General features: G+C 38.5%; 3 protein-coding genes across 8 annotated transcripts; all 3 read left to right on the top strand.

The window, feature by feature from the left end:
• Position 1: 1 nt before the first annotated feature.
• LOC131301797 (inactive glucose-1-phosphate adenylyltransferase small subunit 2, chloroplastic) lies at positions 2 to 4,598 on the top strand. Of its 3 annotated transcripts, XM_058328237.1 has the most exons (9): positions 2 to 1,177; positions 1,439 to 1,729; positions 1,844 to 2,113; positions 2,244 to 2,411; positions 2,542 to 2,645; positions 2,762 to 2,873; positions 3,054 to 3,152; positions 3,476 to 3,595; positions 4,194 to 4,598. In XM_058328237.1, the coding sequence occupies exons 1-9, from the start codon at positions 995 to 997 to the stop codon at positions 4,308 to 4,310; spliced, it is 1,464 nt and encodes a 487-aa protein (XP_058184220.1). In that variant the 5' UTR covers positions 2 to 994; the 3' UTR covers positions 4,311 to 4,598. The 3 variants fall into 3 exon arrangements, with proteins under 3 accessions (XP_058184220.1, XP_058184221.1, XP_058184223.1); XM_058328238.1 differs by lacking the exon at positions 2,244 to 2,411; XM_058328240.1 differs by lacking the exon at positions 4,194 to 4,598 and having other exon boundaries at positions 3,050 to 3,152.
• A 5,067-nt stretch (positions 4,599 to 9,665) lies between these two features.
• LOC131301796 (RAP domain-containing protein, chloroplastic) lies at positions 9,666 to 13,937 on the top strand. Its single transcript, XM_058328236.1, has 3 exons — positions 9,666 to 11,808; positions 11,892 to 11,974; positions 13,610 to 13,937. The coding sequence occupies exons 1-3, from the start codon at positions 9,894 to 9,896 to the stop codon at positions 13,700 to 13,702; spliced, it is 2,091 nt and encodes a 696-aa protein (XP_058184219.1). The 5' UTR covers positions 9,666 to 9,893; the 3' UTR covers positions 13,703 to 13,937.
• A 709-nt stretch (positions 13,938 to 14,646) lies between these two features.
• Positions 14,647 to 17,412, top strand: LOC131301794 (psbP domain-containing protein 4, chloroplastic). 4 transcript variants are annotated; one of them, XM_058328231.1, is made up of 5 exons: positions 14,647 to 15,182; positions 15,968 to 16,071; positions 16,280 to 16,391; positions 16,811 to 17,038; positions 17,137 to 17,412. In XM_058328231.1, exons 1-5 carry the CDS (start codon positions 14,822 to 14,824, stop codon positions 17,199 to 17,201), a joined length of 870 nt encoding a protein of 289 aa, XP_058184214.1. In that variant the 5' UTR covers positions 14,647 to 14,821; the 3' UTR covers positions 17,202 to 17,412. The 4 variants fall into 4 exon arrangements, with proteins under 4 accessions (XP_058184214.1, XP_058184218.1, XP_058184215.1 ...); XM_058328235.1 differs by having other exon boundaries at positions 14,707 to 15,182; positions 15,964 to 16,071; XM_058328232.1 differs by having other exon boundaries at positions 14,727 to 15,067; positions 15,928 to 16,071.
• The last annotated feature ends 3,737 nt before the right edge of the window (positions 17,413 to 21,149 follow it).

The following is a 21,149-nucleotide window of genomic DNA, read 5'->3' as shown; positions in this document are numbered from 1 at the left end:
GCGAGTGGTTTTGGGTTCATGGAATCAAGAGGGAGGAGGGAGTTGGGTTAGGAATTTGATTCTCAGTGTCACTGTTGAGCAAAGGAAGGAGTTCAACGAAAATGACGCTTCTGCACATCAGTCTGCAGGATTTTATTCCGCTTTTAATTTTTCTTGATTTTTTTATTCCGTATTTATGTGTTTAATATTCTTCTGGTTCTGGGCTTCCCAGGGCCAGCAAAACAGAAAATCAAGAATATGGCTTCCATGCGGTAAAGGTTTAGACTACAAAGAGCAGTTTGTGTAATCACGGTTTTTTCAGAAAAAAAACTTATCTCTGTGAGCATGAAATATGAATGGGTATTTTGCCTATTGGCTCTACTGATGATGATATAATAAATTAATAATCGACAAACGGTAAATTTGCTTCAAATGGGATAATGATAGTACAAAACAAAAAGCAGAAACAAAATGCCTGCCCTCAAAGCTACTCCATTGCCAGAAGGCAACATAAGTCTGAGATACTTCAAGCTTCGTCTCATGTATTGCCTTTATGATCTATTTTATTAGTCACCTGCTTTAAAGTTTTATAGTTATACGGAAAAAGAGAACATCAAAATGCATCCCAAACCAAAGAATAAAGTTTTAAAAGCGTAGGGAAACTTAGAATCAAAGTTAGACATAAAAACACAAACATAGATTTGTTATAATTTGTTTTAGTATCAACTTAGCAATGTATCAGTGAAAAGTGTATTGATGATTATGTTGTACGGATCAAAATGGAGTAGTAAATGATAAGCAGGCTGATCCCACCCGCGAACTAGGCAATAAAGGAAGAACCCTCGGCAAGCAAGAGTATTCAAGAGGAAGAAGAAATCAAATATTCTGTATGTAATCCGTCCCTTATATTCTGCACCACTAAATACACAAGTGAAATGAAACTGATCATATCAGGAGATCAAGAGATACACCAGGGAAACAAAAAACAACTTTAATTATCTCCTTTTCTCTTGTCATGTTGGAGCTTTCTGTTCCCACTTCTGCAAATTTGAAAGCAAAACTTCTAGTTGCTGGGCTGGATCGAAAACATCATCAACCTCGTCCACCAAAGCTTCATTCATCTATTCTTCCAAGCTTGTCCATTACCAATTCACAGCAACCTGCACAACCCGTGGCGCTATTCCCTCCAGTAAATCAGGTTTAAATTTCAATATTACTCCATATTTTCAAAGAAAAATATGTGAAACAGGATGGCAATGTTAACTCACGTGTTATTAAGGGGATGTTTGCTGGTGAAACAGTAAACGTGCAAAGGTTATGCAGTTTAAATTGTCTTGCTAGGCATTGCTTCAATATTCCTTAAACTTTCTTTTTCTTACTTTGGATGTAAATCCCGTTCCTTCTTATGGTTCCAACTTTCTATGGATTTGGTACGTTGACGTGCATTTGTATATGCCAGAGTGTTGCAGCCATTGTGTTTGGAGACGGATCAGATTCAAGGCTCTACCCACTGACAAAGAGAAGATCAGAAGGAGCTATTCCCATAGCAGCAAATTATAGACTGATTGATGCAGTTGTGAGCAACTGCATTAATAGTAACATAAACAAGATATATGCTCTAACACAATTCAACTCCACTTCTCTCAATTCCCACCTCACAAGAGCTTATTCCGGAGTAGGCCTTGGGAAAGAGGGTTTTGTTGAAGTAATTGCTGCCTGTCAGAGCCCTGAATACAATGGCTGGTTTCAGGTAAACCAAGTTTAAATTTTCTCAATGAAGTACTGCCAATCAATATACATTTATGTTCTTCAAATTTGCAACCGTCTTTTAAATTTTTTTGTGATTTTCTCCACATTTTGTTAGGGAACTGCCGACGCCATAAGAAGATGTTTGTGGGTGCTAGAAGAGTATCCAATTGTTGAGTTTTTAGTCCTTCCAGGACACCATCTTTACAAGATGGACTACCAGAAACTTATAGAGGCCCACAGAAAGAAGAAGTCCGATGTTACTTGTGCAGTATTGACTGGCAAGAAGAATCAGGTTTCAGAGTTTGGTATTTTCGAAGTAAATTCAGATAATAAAGTTACCAATTTTAGAGAGAAACCAGATAAGAATCCAATGAAGCCCATATTAGTAAGTTACCTTCCTTATCTTCACATCTAATCCATTTTACACTCACTACCTTGTAATCTATGGGTCGCTAATCTGGATGTTGACAAGGAAAATAGGCATATCCTAAAATAGTTTTATTCATCAAACTCAGGTCAAAAGATCAGTAAAATCAAATGACTCTACTAGTAAAAAATTCCCCGGGATGGGTATTTATGTCATTAACAGAGATGCCATGATAAAGCTTCTAAGAGAACATTTTCCGGAAGCAAATGTCCTAAAAAGTGAAGTTATACCCGGTGCAATATCCTTAGGAATGAAGGTCAGACTTCATTCCAATTTATATGATCATGCTCTTTCTGTTTTGTTTCTGTCAAGATAGTAATCAACTTTAGACATGTATCTGCCCTTCATTGTCAACTCTAAGATAATTTCTTATGCCACAAGATCAGGTAAACGCATATCGCTTTGATGGATATTGGGAGGACATGAGAAGCATTGAAGCATTTTACGATGCCAATATGGAAAGCACAAAGAAAGCAAACATGGGATACAAGTCAGTAACTTAAATTCCAAAGAAGAATAAAAAGACAGTGCATCCTGTTTTTGAATGTTGCGTCCATAATGGATCCCCCTTACAAGTTACTCAAGCTTTTTCTTTTTGGGTAGCAGCTTCTACGATAAAGATTCTCCTTTGTACACATTGCCGCGAAATCTGCCTCCAAGTCTAGTAACTGATGCTGTGATAACAGATAGTGTCATTGGCGACGGTTGCATTCTCAATGTAAGCAACTACTACTTAACCAAAATATCTACATAAACCAGAAACTAAAATTGCACAAAAGTACATGAGGAGGAATTAAGGCTCCAAGTCCATGCTATGAGAGATTGTCTTATACCTTAATATTTTCTTGATTAATAATTTTCCTTTTGCTATATCCCTTCTGAATATTCTGAAAGGCAGAAGTGCAGCATCAAAGGCACAGTAGTTGGTATGAGGACAAGGATTGGAGATGGGGCTCTAATTGAGGATTCTGTACTCATGGGTTCTGATATCTACCAGGTACAGCCACCGTAAATAGTTTCTTTAAATCATTTATTCATAACTTCTTTAAGACTGCAACATGAACCAGATGAATCTGAACCATTTTGGAATATCTCCATAGCAAGTTAGTGAAATGTTTAGTTTACGAATACCATTGATAACTCTTGTGTTTTTTTAAATCATTGTTAAAGATTATCCCATATCGCTCACACAAAAGGACAATGAATCATGACCTCAAAGTCAAAGTTTTTTCCATCTTCTTCCCATATTATATTGTTGTGCAAGTTCGGCAACTTTAAGATCATATAGTGTCCTATTTCTAATGAACATAAATTTTACAGATCCAAGATGTGCAGACAAATGGCAGTGAAGGCATGGGCATTCCAATTGGAATAGGAGAAGGTTCGCACATAAGGAGAGCCATAGTGGATAAGAATGCAAGGATTGGCAAAAATGTTATGGTACTGCAATATAAATATAATCTTAAGCGCATCAACATCAGGATTTCTTTAGGAAAATGATTTTCACACTCCCTATTTTGATGCATGCACTCATTTTCTCGTCTTTTAGTGCAAAAATTACATATATATTAAAAGACAAGAAATGGAGTGCATATATCAAAATGGAGAGTGTGGAAATCATTTCCCCTTTCTTATTGCAGTTATTAACTTTAATTTTTGCAAATGAAACAATTTGTTGTTTACGTTTGAGTGGAAGTTTTCAAAGTGCAACCTGCGACAGTACTGAGGGTCCAACAAGTCCATGGTTCTTCAGGTTTAAATTCAAAATCCACATGACCCCCCTTATCAGTTTCAACATGACTAAGATAATCTTTCTAATGTGTTGAGGAAATAGATAGGGAAGAATTCACGTTTTTCCCCTCTCAGAGTTCATGGATCATTTTTATCTGGCATTGTAATTAGTGACATAGAGGCATTAAGTACTCTGTCTCTCAGACTTCTAATTGCATAGTTTGCATTGCCTAACTACATATCTTGTATCATTTAAAGGGCATCTCTAAACTGTTTGACGTTAAATGTGTTATTCGGTGTTGTACAGATCATAAATAAAGACAACGTCCAAGAAGCAAATATGGAAGCTCACGGCTACAGCATCAAGGAAGGAATAGTCATAATTCTAAGGAGTGCAGTTATTAAAGATGGAAGCATTCTATAAGAATTGTGACTGCATAATTGACTTCTCTATATGTTTCTTTGACGAATTCACAACATGAACGTAGCTTCGGTGCCTCAAGGGTGTATGATACCCATCCAGCTATGGTCTCTAATTCTGTTGCAACTGTGAAGGATGTAGAAGACCTGAACTGAATTGCACTTGGCAGCCTTGCCAGCGTTGCCGCAATACAAAACTGGTTGGTTGGGATTCACTGATTAGTGGAGGCAGTAGGGATGTAGTTAATGGGCGGGAAAGTTGGTTGAAAGGTTGTTAGCTGATTGCATACAGAGGAGAAAGATTCATTTTTCATTGATTTGTCTGTAAAACGGGACAAGAGTTCCCGGTTTACTGTACCATTGAAATTCAATAAAACTCTTCTTCTTCTTTTATCCATTTCCATTCTAACCGTTTCTTTTCTTTCGCCTCTCCACCATGTTCATTTGAACACCTCAGTATACTTCAATCTTCTCATCAAAATATACGTTTTCCCAAATTCTAATTTGTTTGCACTCCTGTTGGCCTTGAAATTTGTTCTCTAGCCAAATCGTCTACCCATTTTGAAAAAATTTCAAATTTTAAACCAACACTAATAAACCTGTAAATGACAAACCAGAACAATTTTTTTTACCAATAAACCACTAAATGGTCCCAAAGCAATTTTTTTATTTTTTACATTTTTTGTTGTAAGGAGAACTTACCCTTGCCCTGTTGTCTGATTGGGTTCACGCCAGTCAAAAGAAGCTATGCCCGGCAACACTCCAATGTCATCCTCGTAAATTTTCTTTCTTTTCTCTCTTGGAAGATGTCTCTTATTAGGGAAAGTCTACAATACACATCCCTTAAAAGGATGTACCATATGCATCTATTTATGGTTTATTCATAACATTTTAGGGTGTTTCGTAACTTTTGTCCTAGAATTCATAACTTTTCAGTAGTACGATTCGTAACATTTTCATTATGATTCATAACATTTTGGTGTATCTCGTAACCTTTATACGATTCATAACTTTTTAGCAATACGATTCATTACATTTTCTCTATAATTCATAACATTTTTGGAGTACATATGATACACACCCAAATAAATGGGGTGTATTGTAGTCTTTCCCCTCTGGTTAACATACATAAGCTGCGTGAGAACCTGAATCATTTTTCTCTGATTACCGTATAAAGTAGACACGACACCCAACCATCACTAGCCATTACCCAATTATCGGAACTAAAACTCTGACCATTTTAATCAGGTGTACCATATTTGTAATTAGTGTTTTTTACTCCAAAGTCTGGTGTTTAAAAAGATAAAGGGGCATGGTGGAAAAGGAAGGGGGAGAATGGTAGTGAGTTGGCAAGTCGAGTTTTGTTGGTGATGTATAGACAGAGAAAAAACTGATGGGATTTGGTTTCATATATTCAAGTGTATGAACATATTACGATTTGTTATTAAGATTCACTGTGTAGTAAACATTATTTGATTCTGACATAGTGTGATAACTGAAAATATAAAATTTACAAGAAGTTCAACCTATTGGTTATGGGGGTTTCCGTTGGAGAAGATTAGTAGGATGTATGGAGGGTTGGCATTGTAGTTAAATTAGAAGTTATGTGGTTGTGCACTGATGAACGTACACTTAAAGAGAGCAATATGTGACAAGGATCAAATTCTAGTAAAAACAAAGGGGAAATTGCTGGACAATGGACAAAAGGGCAAATATTGCCCAAGTGATGGACCAGTTCTTGCTGAATTCATCTGGACATGAGAAGGACAAAAATAATTTCCCATACATGGAGAGGTCAACCTAGAATGACTAATATGCCCCTGATGAAAGAAACCCTAATAAGTTTCCCCATTTTGAATCCCAGCCACTGTTCTCTCATTCCATCCTTCCCTTGTACGCTGCTGCTGAAGAGGAGAGAACGGCAGGGGAGGGTTCCGTTCCACCGAAGAAGACCGTTCTGCTGCAAGACCGTTCTCCCTCACCTCTTCTTTCTCTCTCACTTTATCTCTCTGTAGCAACAGTACTCTCTCCATTCCACCGCAGAGAAGCAATCTCTTCTCCTTGACCAAGGGACATCGTACACATCTAGTACGTATATGTTTTGGGTGTTTCAATTATTTTTGCAGTTTTCTCTCTTTTCTGTGGAACAACATAACAATTTCCATGCTCATTTGTCTGGTTAATTGCAGCCATTTTTAAATTTTTACCCATGATAAAAATTCTGTTGATATTCGTCCGAGTAAAATTTACAAGGACCCAAGAAAAGATAGGGGATTGTTCCAGGTGGGTCAAACTGGCCCCCATGCCACAAAATAGAACTCAAAGACCATGTGGCCTAATTGAGAAAAGTGTACCATCAGAAGAGTCCTTAAAACCCCACAGGACCCCATCATATTTCTCCTAGCCATTATTGCTTATACTCCCTGAATCATGACACACACTTTGACATTTTCAATTTTCACTCTTCATTTCATACCCAAATTCTCTTCCATTAAACCAAATTTTTTTTTTTTGGGAAAGTGTCACAATACACGAACAAACTGCTCAAGACAAGTCTTTAAACAAGATAAACTCTAAAGCTGGCGGAATACAACCCATATGAAACAAGATTTCCCTGTTTACAACGACGCAACCAAAATGGCTTTGAGGAATTTCTCAAATTTCGAAATAGAGCCCATCCCCAATTTCCAACAGCAAACTGATAGGATTAATGAAACAATTTCATTAGAAAGTAAAGTACAATTTCTTTAAGCGAAAAATGCCTCTCTGAAAGATAGACTGAGGAGGTACCTATTTTGTCATGCATAACATGTGCTCGATAAATTGTTGAAGAGAAAGAAATAACCTATATTTTAGACGTAGGATATTGTGGGTGTTTCATTCTCCTATCAGCAATGGGCAATGACCTATATTTTAGCTCACTGAATGATTGTCCCTTTACGAAGGTGTGTTGGTTTGTATGAAATATGGTTCTTGTTCAAGTTGTTAGCTTTTGGGATAAGTTTTCTCCTTTCTATAGTGATGTGAAAACAACGCAAGCAAACCATTTCGAGGGCCTTTACTCAAGTATTTTTTCCATTGACAATGTCCTAGCACCATAATTCGTTCCAACTAATGGAACAAATTAGGAACTTTCTAAGTCTAACAATGTGCAAGGCACAATAGTATGACTGCAACAGAAAAAAACAATGTGTTGTCATCCATAATTTGTTCTAACTCATGTAACATGTTTTTCCTGAAAATAAAACTGTTGCTCTTTAAGTTACCTAATGTTACTCCTTGTAAGAACTTTTGTTGCTATCTATGTAAGAATGTATGCCCTAAACTGTTAAGGGCAGTGACCTATATTTTAATGGTTGTCCCTTTGCAAAGGTGTGTTGGTCAATCTCAATCCACAATTCCACGCACAAAACCCTCCCCCCTCTCTCTCTCTGTCTGTGTCATACTCTGTATACTCATAACTCCACAGTCCACAGCATTGTTACAAACACAAAATTGAAGCCGTTTGCTAAGCCAGAGTCGAAATGGATTCACAGATCCTATGGAAGGCCGACTAGGGCATTCGTATCAACAAATACCAGAGTCATTACAAATCTCTTCGACAACAATCCTACAAAACATTGAGACAACTACATGGCCATGCAATATGCCGTACGAGGCAGGAGCATCATCGTCGTTCTTTACAACTATAGTTATATTCATTATAACACCATTATCCTAAAGTGCAAATGGAGAAAAACAAAAGCAAAAGCATGAAAAGTACATTTATATTCATTATAACACCATTATCCTATCTTTTTTTTGATCGGCCAGGAACTATCTATCTTCAGAGCCCATACTTTTCTTTTATCAAATGCCCCCCCGAATGCTTCTCTTTCTATACCATCCAAAAAGTATACCAAGCAGAAACTCCAATCTGATGCCGAAAACACTACTTTAACACTTCAAATTCTAGGACCAAAGCCAACTTCCCAACGAAACTAGGTGGCTAATGCCAATATTGCTGAATTTTTTAAGCCACCACTGTAAGTCCCAACTGCCAAGCTTATGCAAAATACTTGAAAAAGTCTGCACCTTTTCGGATTGCACTTGGCCATGTGAACTCAACCGACCAAAAACTGTTATGAGTAGTTATTCAGTCAAAACAGGTACTACAATTGCTTCCACCAACATCTTATGAATCCCACAAACATGCACCATAATTTTATGTTTTGATCAAGGAATTTTCTAATGGAGAGAAAAACCATAAGACGCAGATAGAAAATCCAACATGATAAACTCTGAGCCACCAATCCAAAAATCCTCCAAGTTCATAGCTGATCTTTGAAACTGATTTGTGTATCTCTGGTTTATCTTATTCCACTGACGGAAAGCCAAATAGCCAATCTCCAACAGTCCATTGGTGAAAATTATCAACTATTTTGGTGACTGAGATTTGCCATGTTTTCTGATTCTCTGGGGAAAACAACGGTAGTTTCTTTCTTAGCGGTAACTATTTTTTGTGTTGTGCTTGCAATATTATGCCGTATAGCTTGAGATTGTACCTTTCTAACGACAACAATGAGGGAGAAGGCCATATTGCCTTCAAATTCAGGATATGCTATATGTAGATGTTTCTCTGTGGTGATTAGAAAGCCAATATATGTGGAGGGCATATTTTGTCGAACATGTGGCGGGCGAAAGATTTCAATCAAGATGGGGAGGGGAGAGCGTTTTACACAGAAGTACATAGCAAATATAGGAGTAGTAGACAATTTATTACCTGTTCTGAGATTAGGATTGTTGGAGGCGGCTACTGGTCTAGTGACGCGTATTGATTCCTGTATTTGAATTTCTATAGCAAGCAAAGGTGGGCGGAGATGGGGAACGCACCCTCACCACTCCAGTCGGCGAGTATGTTGTGATGATTGATCGGTTGGCAAGAGAGAGAGGAGCAACGAGATGGGTTTCAGAGAGCAACAGAGAGAGAAAGAGGGGGTTTCAGCTAGCTAGGGTTTCACAGAGTGATTTGATTTGGGTTGGGAGGGTTTCACGTTTTGTGGAGGGAATAGAGTGAACGACGTCGTGTAAGAGAAAGGGTATTTTTGTCTAGGTCTGTTTTGAATTCCATGTCTTTGGAATTAATGTTCTCCCTCCCATGATTTATGAATTCTGAAAAAGTGGTCCATGTGTTGGGCATTTTTTTCCCCTCTTCCCACTGTCCTGCAATTCTCCCAAACTAACTAAAATAAAACAAAGTCACGGGTTATGAACTGAAAAAGTACAATCGATATGACCGATTTGTGACAAGGATCAAATTCGTGGGTTTTCTTTGTAATTGTCGCAAAGATATATCCATTGTCGTCTACTACACGACCAGAACCAGAACCAGAACCAGCCCAAACTCTTAAGTCGAACAGGTCTCTCTCTCTCTCTCTCTCTCTCTCTCTCTCTCTCTCTCTCTGTTTACTGTTTTTGATGGTTAATTTTAGATGCTTAACCATGATATGCTTGGGGCCGAGTAGTTGTAAATAAACACTCCTGGTAGGATTATTGGGATTTCCGTTCCACTTCCACACACCAGGATTGAATTCACAATTCAGCGCAGATGCAGCCATGCTGGAGTACCATACATTTACGGGCGCCCATATCAATTTTTCGGTCGCCTGAAGCGGCAGTGGCTTTCTTGGCTTCTGGCCGTGGCCGGCCCTGTGGACCTTTACTACTTTTAAGTAATGCTACTACAAGAACTGGGTTTTCTAACCGGAGACCCAAGATGGAATATGGGCTCCAAAAAAGTTATTGTTTTGATACACGAAGGGAGAGTAAGAGTAAGGGTAATTTTGGCTTTGGTAATTTGGATGATGATGATGACCAACAAGGAGAAGAAGGAAATGAAAATGATGATTCTAACTCTGAATGGGAATCTGAATTCCTTGGGGAGCTTGCCCCATTGAGCTCCGTACCTCCTAAAAAGCGGAAACAAGTGACCCAGGATAATGATAACATGGACTGGTGTGTCAGGGCTAGAAAGATTGCCCTCAAGTCTATAGAAGCAAGGGGCTTGACTCCTTCTTTGGAGGCCTTGGTGGGTGCTAATAAGAAGAAAAAGAAGAAAAAGAAGAAACTGGCAAGCAAGAATAAGAAAAGTAGAGAAGTTGATGAGGATGTGGATGTGGACAAGGATGACGATGACGATGAGGATGAGGATATTGATTCCAGTTTGGAGGAAGATTCTGAACATAACAATCTTACTGCCAAAAGCAGCTCTCTTGCAAGGACTGTGAGTATTCTTGCAGATGGGATGTTTGAAGAAAGGAAGAAGAAAACCAGGGAAGCCTTTGTTCAGAGGCTTTCACAGTTCTCCGGGCCGTCTGATCGCCAGAAAGAAGTTAAGTTGAATAGACAAATTGTTAATGCACTGACTGCAGAAGAAGTATTAGAGGTTACCGCTGAGACAATCATGGCAGTCGCCAAAGGCTTGAGCCCTTCGCCTCTCTCTCCTCTGAACATTGCCACTGCACTCCATCGCATAGCTAAGAACATGGAGAAAGTTTCTATGCCAAGGACTCATAGATTGGGATTTGCCCGTCAAGTAAAGATGTCTATGCTTGTGGGCATTGCAATGACTGCCCTTCCAGAATGCTCGCCTCAAGGTATCTCAAATATCTCATGGGCACTGTCCAAGATTGGAGGAGAACTTATTTACTTGTCGGAAATGGATAGAGTGGCTGAGGTGGCCTTGACCAAAGTTGGCGACTTCAATTCACAGAATGTTGCTAATATGGCTGGGGCTTTTGCTTCGATGCAGCACTCAGCCCCCACTCTCTTTTTGGAACTATCGAAAAGGGCTGCAAGTATAATTCACACTTTCCAGGAGCAAGAGCTGGCACAGATGTTGTGGGCTTTCGCTTCTTTGTATGAGCCAGCTGACCCTTTGCTGGAATCTCTTGATAATGCTTTCAAGGATGCTGACCAATTCAGGTACTGCTTAGATGAAGAAGAGAATGATGATGGTGAGCTGAGAGGCATGGAAAGCAATTCACATCCTGAACCGGACAGAGACTTAGGCCCCCCTTTGCTCAATTTCAATAGAGATCAGCTTGGAAATATCGCTTGGTCTTATGCTGTTCTTGGGCAAATGGACAGGATTTTCTTTTCTCATGTGTGGAGAACTCTAAGCCATTTTGAGGAGCAAAGAATATCAGAGCAGTATAGGGAGGATATGATGTTTTCTTCTCAGGTTCATCTTGCCAACCAGTGCTTAAAGCTTGAATACCCACACCTTCAGTTGTCTCTAAGGAGTGATCTAGAGGAGAAAATTGCTAGTGCAGGAAAAACTAAGAGGTTTAATCAGAAAATGACTTCCTCTTTCCAGAAAGAGGTTGCTCGTCTTCTTGTCAGCACTGGCCTTGATTGGGTCAGGGAATATGCCGTGGATGGATACACTTTGGACGCGGCATTGGTTGACCAAAAAGTTGCTCTGGAAATTGACGGGCCAACTCATTTTTCGAGAAATTCTGGTGGGTTTTGTGCTAGCCTTCCTATGTTCATTAAAAGATTTTATCATCGCCTGCATATAGACTGACGTCATACTTCTCTGCAGCTGTCCCTTTGGGGCATACAATGCTCAAACGCCGTTATATAGCTGCTGCTGGCTGGAAGGTTTTATCTGTTTGTCACCATGAGGTAGGTTCCAACATCTAAAATATTCAAGCTCTATTGTTTGATTTATATTCGCATGTTCATCATTATTTACCAATTCTTTCCTGAGGCTAAGGATGAATGAAGGGGTATAATTTTCCTTTGTCAAAGGATATGTTGCACTTGTAGAGGTGCATGTGCTGGTTGAATATGGATATATGCCTTTGGAAACCATGTGGAGACAGTGTAAACTTTTTAAGCAAAAAACTGATATAGCTACAGTGTTACACTAACTTTACAGAATTTAGCATAACATGTACATTTTTATGCATATGATTTGGGTGACTATGTAGACGGGGGCAAAACCAGATTTCTTCTCTCTCTCTCTCTCTCTCTCTCTCTCTCTCTCTCTCTCTCTCTCTCTCTCTCTCTCTCTCTCTCTCTCTCTCTCTCTCTCTGTTTTTTTTCCCCTTGGTGTCTTTCTCTTCTGTTGGGAAGGAGGAGGTTCATCAGTCTACATGGCATCTGAATGTGTGTTCTCTCACTGACGTTATGCATCCATTCCTAGTACTTTTAACTTTTAAGCATGTCAAATGTCATTTTGATGTAATTACAGTTTGAGATTGAAGTCTAGGACCTTAGGTATATTGACTATATTATAGTGCAGGATTGAGGACCGTAGGCATCCCCGAGAATAGTTCAAAAACAAGAACAAGTGGTAAAGTAAGTTAACAAATATAGCAATTCTAATGACGAGAGTACGAAAGACTCACCCAAGATAAATTGAAAATGACGCGAAGACTTTAAACAAGTAAAGAATTAAAATTGATGCGAAGAACTGAAGATTTGATTACTTAGATGACGCTCTCATGAATATGGACTCACTTAACCAAGGAGTGATTGAGTGCTCTAATTTTAGAAGCATTGCCCATCCATAATAGATGAAACAGAAGATATACTAAATTCACAGTTCATTTTGTTGTGTATCGTCGTCCTGCTGTTTAAAATAACCCCTCAATTGACCACCTCACTAGTACCGAGCTTGATCCATGGCCCAACCTGCAGGTTAGGAACCCACAGGAGCCGGCAAGTCTTCATAGGGCAATTGTCACTGTGTAGTTGTTGTTATCAGTTTTACGAAGCTTGCTTTCTAGTCGACTTGGATCAAAATCAGCCACCGCTTGTATTGAGTTCAAGCTTGCTAAAAAATCTATCTCCTCTTTTGATCTATTACGAAACTATCCCCCAGATATGAAATAACCACTTATTTTTTTTCTTGAAGTTTTGTCCATCCAATCTAAAGCTACTACAGAATTTTTGTTGAAGTTGTGCCCAGACAATTTAAAGCTACCACACTTTATTTTCTCTCTCACATATTCTTTTGGGGTGGTCGTGTATGGTCACTGGGAACTTAGGCTTGTGGTTTCTGTTGGACATTTACACCAAAGAAAATAATAATGCTACTGATGTTTTTATGGTTCTCTCTCTCTCTCTCTCTCTCTCTCTCTCTCTCTCTCTCTCTCTCTCTCTCTCTCTCTCTCATATTCTTTTGGGGTTGTGGTATATGGTTACTTGGAACTTTGGTTTGTGGTTTCTTTTGAACATTTACAACTAAGAATAAGGGTACCAAGAATAAGAACGGAAATGACAATGCCATTTTCTGGGTTATGTTTCTTGCAGTGGGAGGAGCTTCAAGGCGAGTTTGAGCAGTTGGACTACCTTAGAAGAATCATTGAAGATAATCACATACCAGAAGAGAAGAATACTTCATGAAAGTGAGAAGAGGAGTATCAAGGAATATTAAGTTGGCAAAACCAAGCAGGAAAAAATGTTTGTGATTTTTTTTGTTTTCTGTTTCAAATCCATAGGTCTCCAGTTTTACCTGCTCTTTATGATGATGGAGTGCAATTCAATCTTACATTTATATTTTGGGCACAATAATACTGTAAGTGTGTAAAGAAAATTGTGTGTTCCTGCCATTTCAATAGCAATGACGCATCGCTAGCTAGTTTTCGTTTCGAACTCACCATATAAATACGGGGTAAAAATGTCCGGATTCTATTTCTGTTGCTGAAATTGGGCTGGTAAATGAATAAAGTTACTCGAATTCAAGCTCGTGTTGGCCGGTAAAAACTCTTTAAATAAACCAAGCTTGAATAGATTTGTTAAGTTTGTTAGTTTTCAAACAACAGGTGGATGTGTAGTAAGACTAGATGAGACATAATTAGAAATGAAACGGTTCGTGAGATGGTAGGTGTAGCACCCATAAAAGAGAAGTTGAGGGAAAATAGGCTAACGTGGTTTGGGCATATCTACCGTAGACCAGGAGATGCAGCAGTTAAGAGAGCGGATAAGATAGCTTTGAGTAGCAATGTTGCGGGGAGGAGTAGACCCAAATTAACATTAGATGCTGTGGTGCGCAACGATATGAGTATAATAGGTTTGTGTGAACAAATGGTCTTTGATAGAGCTCAATGGAGGAAAAAGATTCATGTAACTGACCCCAAGTGATTGGGACATAAAGCTCGGTTCGGTTTGGTTTGGTTTGGTTAGTTTTCAAACAAAGGTAGAAAATTTGCCTCCTTTTGTGATGTGATCCCATTGTTCCTCTTACTGTGAAGCGAAAGATAAAAAGACAGAAAAGACAAGTGGCATTAGTGAGGCCAGGAATGTGGCAGTAGCTTATGAAGTGGTAAAAGCATTGGATTGGCTATTCAAAGCTGTACGCACCCAGTCCACGGAATTAAAAGATTACAAATCTGCGCACCTCACAGCTTCTAGACCACTCTCTAGTCTCTACCAGAGAAAACACAAAAGCCTTTGTTAAGGAGTTACTGTTTTTCTTGCTTTCTTCCGACTACTTTGAAACTATACTTCTCTGGGGGAGAGAAGATGGGAACTACGTCCTCATTCACGAGCTGTTGTTCTTTGTGGGCATGTCGCCGGCATATCATTCCTTCCTATAATAATCGTCATGTGGTGGTGGCTTATTCTCTCTCTCAAAGATTCTCCCCAACGACAAAGGCCTCTGCTTCTGCTTCTGCATTGAGAGAAAAAGGGCACGTCGACGAGGAAGGCCGGAATTTGGATGGGTTTGATTTGAAAAGAAGGCAATTAGCCCTGCTGCTTGTGTCTGGGGTTAGTTTAATTTCTTCTTCAGCAATTTTGGGTTTTCCAGAAGCGGGATTAGCAGTTGTCAAACAAGGCCTTCTAGCGGGAAGGATTCCCGGTCTTTCTGAACCAGATGAACAAGGTTAATTGGGTCTTATACCATTTATATATGTTACTCGCTAATTTAATTTGCTCATGGAAAAGAGAAAAAACATGGGAGATGAGATCAATCTCTAGAACACGATAGTTACAGAATTCTTTTATCATCCATAGCAACTATAGAACTGCAAATTATACTACCCCAACAACATGTTAATATAATTGCAGAGTTCTCTTACGTGTTTAGCTTATATCTTGATCTGTCAATTGATAAAAGCTGCTGTGTTGGGATCATACTTATGTGGAGGGGTTTGCCAGGTGAAGGGGTTTGGATAAGATAAAATTGATTTGCCTTATCTATTTGCTTCATTATCTACTTATCTTCTCCTTTCCCTCCATAAATCCCTCATACAATTCCATGTTGCAAACTTAGCCAAACGAAACATAACAGGTTCTTTGCAAGATTCTAGACAGTTTTGTGTTCCTTTTTGTGTTTCCCTCTCCTCAACCGTTTTTCATTCATTTCATGATTACTACTACTACATCATAACTAAATAGAACAAGAGATTTAAGTGATTTCTTCTTTATTCTCTCTGCAACTTTTCCATGATAAGTTTCGGGATAATATCAGGGCTTCGTATCCTTTTACAATTCATCATTTATCAATACATATCTGAAGCAGTTTTCTGCCCCACTTTTTCATTCCTAAAAGCATCAATCCTTCGCGCCTCTGACAAGACATTGGGTATTCTTGTTTTGCTTTTTGGTTTTCATTCAAAATTTAAAAGTACTTGGTCACCTTCATGAGAAAAGAAATTGCTCAGACAGGTTGGAGGACGTACCGCAGACCAGATGAGAAGTCTGGAGGGCATGGTGTTGGATGGAGTCCTATTATCCCATATCTTTTCTTTGTGCCTCAAGATTGGGAAGAGGTAATCATCCACTATGTTGAACTGTAGAGGCTTCATTCACCTTGCAAGTGACTTCAAATTCAAACAGAAATGTCATCCAAGGGATTTGTTTCCTCAACACAATTTGTATGATTTGTTGTTAGAATTTCAACTGATCTGGCTTTCGACCTGGATATAGGAAAATCCAGCTTTCTCAATCTATTTCCCTGAATTCTCGTTCTTGTCACAGGTTCCAGTCTCGATTGCAGATTTAGGTGGTACAGAGATTGATTTGAGGTTTGCCAGTTCTAAGGAAGGGCGTATATCTGTCATTGTTGCTCCTGTTCTCAGATTCGCCGATAGTGAGTTATCCTTACTTCATCTAAACCCTTTCTGGTGTCAGAATAACATCTTCAAATGCTTACACAACTCAAAACTGGACTAACTGCAATAACTTATAAACTTGGCAGTGAGTTAACCTTACGTTCTTATGCTGTTCTTTTACGAATCAGTTTTGCAGAAAGTCTTAACAAATTAGTATTTTTGATGACAAAAATTAGTCAGTCATATTCATGTTGTATCCGTTTTAGCAAAAAAGGTTTGTCAGGGTACGGAAACATCTTTTAAAATTTTCTGAAAAAATTCTTGTACAGCAATAAATTCAGAAAATTAGAAGACTACTGCAAAAGTGATTCATAAAACACCACCACCAAATTAATAACACAAGTTGGTTGCATACCAACCCATTACCATAACCAACACAATTTTATTCTGATGGTAGATCTAGGTGATGATGCTACAATCGAAAGAATTGGAACTCCAGAGAAAGTGATCAGTGCGTTTGGACCAGAAGTTATAGGGGAGAATGTAGAAGGGAAGGTACTAAGTATGGAAGTATCAGAACACGATGGAAGAAAATATTACCAGTTTGAGTTAGAACCCCCTCATGCTTTGATCACAGCTACTGCAGCAGGAAATCGACTCTATTTGTTCAACGTAATCGGAAATGGTATGAATCTATTCTGCTCTCACTAGTTCCTTCATATCATACTATCACATAGGGAAATAGTGAAAGCTTTATTATGAATTCGATTGTGATGCGTGCAGGTCTACAATGGAAGAGGCACTACAAGGATTTGAAAAAGATAGCAGACTCTTTCCGCATTGTTTGATTGTGGATGTGGTCAGCGAAACCGTTGTAGTGTAACACCTACGGCGAAGTATACAGCAAAAAGGTGGAGGAGGAGGAGGAGAGTATGTTATGGATAAGTTAGATCAGGAAAACACAATTGGCTTCGTTTTAAAAGTTGTACGATTGTGAATTAGACAAATCCTCGGTAAGTGAATTCTCACGTGGTTTTTTTTTTGGCCGATTTCGGTATACATAACTGCCTTAACGAAATCATACCAACGAAAGAAACGACCAGTAGGAAAACTCCTTACAGCCAAATATGACTGGAGAAATCGGACGGTATGAAACATTCAAATACCACTTAAATAAGAAATGATTGTTGCGATAATCCAAATAGGATAAGGGATGTTTTAAAAACATTTTCTAAGAGGATCACATCTCCAGAAAATGGGCGTGTCCATTAATTGTAAGGGTGGCAAATTGAACCCAGACCCATTAACAAACCCAGACCCATCAACTAGAAAATAGACCCAACCCAACCCATTTATTAGTTGGGTAAGAATGGGTTCAAACCCAGCTGACCCATTATTAGTTGGGTCATAATTGGGCATCAATTGGGTCAACTTAAATGACCCAATGGGCAATGAAAGTAACCCACCAAATTTCATCTCTTAATTGGTTTCTTTTCCAAACCCAAACCCATTAATTGGTCTCTCCCTCTCGCCCCCTCCCTCTCCCTCTCCCCCTCCCCCCAGGAGCCCCCCTCTCTCTCTCTCTCTCTCTCTCTCCTGCCCCCCCAAACCCAAACCCCCAGGAGCCCCCCTCTCTCTCTCTCTCCTCTGCCTCCAGTATCATGGCCAAACACATTTCATCCATTAATTGCGCGAATGGACCCGTGAAATTGTGCTCCGCCATGAATAAATTTCTCTCATGATAGTCCTGCAAAGGGTTTGGATTAAAAAATTAACTTATTTTTTTGTCCTTTTTCAAATTTTTTTTGCATTTTTTTTGTTTTGTGTCATATTTTTGTGACTTATTAATTTGTTTTGATGAGAGGAATTGAAAAAGTAAAAAAATTTGATCGAAACTTATAATTTTTTGAATAAAAACAAAAAAAAATCAATAAGACAAAAAAAATTACTTATTCTCGTCTTTTTGAAAAAATTTATGAGTTTCGATCATAATTTTTTTTTACTTTTCTAATTTTTCGATCATAATTTTTAGTATATATGTAATTGGGTTAATGGGCGGGTCGGGTTTGCTTTAAAATAAATGGGTCGGGTTGGGTATGGGTAATTAGACTCATAATTAATGGGTCTAAATGGGTCAATGACCCATTAAAGACCCAACCCACTAACAACTTACCCAATTTGACCCAAACCTGCCCGTTTGCCACCCCTAATTAATTGTATGAATTCAAATAAAAATGAATTATGAGTTGGGAAAATGTCCAACTTATATTGACGGTGTGGAGCGAAGGAGGCAACAGTAATAACGGTTGTTAGCAAAACGTTAAAAAAAAAATTTGTCACAATCTACAAGTATTTTTTTTATTGTCCCGCAACTATACTACGGTTTTTATTAATTGCACAGACATAGACATGAAGTCATGCAAGAAGAGGGAATAGTTAGCGTGTAGTTGGAAAAAAGGGAGTGGATCCTCTTCGGTCCAAGTTCTGCATTGGAGGAAACTGTCGCAATCTGAACTGTTCAAAATTGTAATCAATGATTTGAATCTGCGCAGAGGCTCTTTGCTAAAAGAATTGAATTCTTCACGCAAAGAGTCTCGGATCTGAGGATCTTGTAGGGCAACCCGCCCTACAGGGTTGTAGTGTTGCCGATCCGACCGTCTATTTCGGCAATAACATACAAACATTGAATTCCCTATATAAAGTCCCGATCAAGTTCACACTTCTTACGGTCTGCGCCTCCCCTTTTCCGATTGAATTTCGATGATCCGAGCCGCTCAATGTGTTTAAAACGTGATTTTAAAGGTACTTGCCTTAAATTGGCAAAAAAAAAACACCATGAAGGGCTTGATTTGAGTAATTTTTTGTTGAACCATTCAATAAAAACTATTCGGATGAAGCAGTTCCCGGTCATTTTTTTTGTTGATTTCTCGCTGGTGCCCTTAAAATCACGTTCTGATCACATTGAACGGCTTGGATCATCGAAATTCGATGGGAAAAGAGAAGATGCGAACGGTACGGACCGAAAGAGGTGTGGACTTGATCCGAACTGTTATGCATATATATTCTACAAAACACACAAATGCCCACACACTTTATACATTGGGGTTCACACACTGCAATAGTATGTGTGGTAGCAGTAGGTTCAGATTTGTAGAGCTTAAAATGAACTTTTTAAATGAGGCTGTCATATCTTAAACAAACTTTGTATGACAAAACATACTACTAGTTAGGAAAAAGAAAACCTTTGTAAATGAACAAAAAACAACCACCATTACAATATCTCTGAAATTATTATTTACGCATTATTCTTGTCGCATTTTTGTTTTTGACTTGCTAATGTACTTTACTAAACTTGCATAGTTAAGTATTTCCACCGTAGTCTTTTTAATAGACAACACTTACTTAAGATCCGTTCATTCATTCTTGTGAGATGGTTGATAGGATTTAATCAACTTTTGATCGTAAAAAAAATTCTTCCCTCTAAGGCAACTTTAACCGGAATAGTAGTAACATTTTGTAAGGGAATCCATTAATTCGAAGAGCAACTATCATTTGCCTTCAACCAATTGAGCACATCGATGAAGTTTCTAAAGTTCTTTCGGTAAAATTTCTCTCAAAACTTCCAATTAAAAAAGAATCCCTTTCATTAATATTGGAATTCGGGAAGTTTATCTTATTTTAGAAAATATTCCAAGTCTTGCACGATTAAGACACTAAATTATTTCAATGTTGGACCTTTTCACGTAGGACTTCTTTTTTTTTTTTTGTGGGTAAATAATGCATTTTATAACCAACCAACCAAAAACCACGGGAATAACCCCACTACACAGGAAAAAAACTGTACAAAGAAAAACTTATTACAAACTACAAAAGAATCAAACCACTCTTAACAAGTGGTAATACCCAGAATTCGAGGAGAGATATTCAAAAGATGACAAAATCTTTGGTTTTCCATTGAATTAGGAATATGTTTCCAAGAGCTGACTCGAAATCTCAAATTGTCTTCTATGCGAGCAAAAATCACATCGGAATTCATTGGCCTTCCCCCAAACACCCTAGAGTTTCTCTCAAGCCAAATATAATACACCCCTGCAGCTAAAGACAGCTTGAAGAGGAGTGCTCGAAAGGAATTATCTTTACAGTAACCCATAGCTCATATAAGATCGTCATCCCAATTTCCTGACCTTCTGTGAACTTCAAATCGGCTTAGAACTGAACGCCAGACCTGTCTTGAGAAATTACATTGAATGAATAGATGATTGGTTGATTTATCATGCTGAGAACAAAGACTACAAAGGGGGTCAATAGGCAGTCCCCACCTTCTAAGTCTATCTTTAGTGGCAAGCTTCCTTAAGCAAGCAATCCACAAAATAAATGCCCACTTGGGGACGTTTTTTGAGAACCAAACAAGTGAAGACCAACACACCTTGGGTCTCCTATTTCTCAGAGCTTCCCAAGTGTGCTTAGATGAATAACTGCCAGTAGGGGAGATAATCCAAGTAATCACATCCTCCCTATCGTCATGTGGGATGAAAGAGTTAGGAATAGAATTTTGAATCTACTGAATAATCCTATTACGAGGTCTAGGTCAATGCCAAGCACCTGTTAGCAATAACAGAGCTGAGTTTATCATAAAGAGAAAGATCCAGCCTGGATAAAGTTCTGTCATCAAAGAGTTTGTAAAAAGAGTCATTTGGATGTCAATTGTCCAACCACAAGAAAGTGGCCTTATAATGTGCCCTTAAAATGTATTAGGTATGCCAACTTAATTTGTGCCATCTATTAAATTGAGAGTT

This window comes from Rhododendron vialii, chromosome 9a (assembly GCF_030253575.1).
Source record: "Rhododendron vialii isolate Sample 1 chromosome 9a, ASM3025357v1".
NCBI lineage: Eukaryota > Viridiplantae > Streptophyta > Magnoliopsida > Ericales > Ericaceae > Rhododendron > Rhododendron vialii.
This window is presented reverse-complemented; position numbering and strand designations above follow the sequence as displayed.

Coding starts and splice junctions, on each gene's coding strand:
- LOC131301796 (XM_058328236.1), top strand. CDS start 9,894: ATGCAGCCATGCTGGAGTACCATACATTTACGGGCGCCCATATCAATT. Junction 11,809..11,891: donor TCATTTTTCGAGAAATTCTG/GTGGGTTTTGTG, acceptor ACTTCTCTGCAG/CTGTCCCTTTGGGGCATACA. Junction 11,975..13,609: donor TATCTGTTTGTCACCATGAG/GTAGGTTCCAAC, acceptor TGTTTCTTGCAG/TGGGAGGAGCTTCAAGGCGA.
- LOC131301794 (XM_058328231.1), top strand. CDS start 14,822: ATGGGAACTACGTCCTCATTCACGAGCTGTTGTTCTTTGTGGGCATGT. Junction 16,072..16,279: donor TGCCTCAAGATTGGGAAGAG/GTAATCATCCAC, acceptor TTCTTGTCACAG/GTTCCAGTCTCGATTGCAGA. Junction 17,039..17,136: donor GTTCAACGTAATCGGAAATG/GTATGAATCTAT, acceptor TGATGCGTGCAG/GTCTACAATGGAAGAGGCAC.
- LOC131301797 (XM_058328237.1), top strand. CDS start 995: ATGTTGGAGCTTTCTGTTCCCACTTCTGCAAATTTGAAAGCAAAACTT. Junction 1,730..1,843: donor AATACAATGGCTGGTTTCAG/GTAAACCAAGTT, acceptor ACATTTTGTTAG/GGAACTGCCGACGCCATAAG. Junction 2,874..3,053: donor GCGACGGTTGCATTCTCAAT/GTAAGCAACTAC, acceptor TCTGAAAGGCAG/AAGTGCAGCATCAAAGGCAC.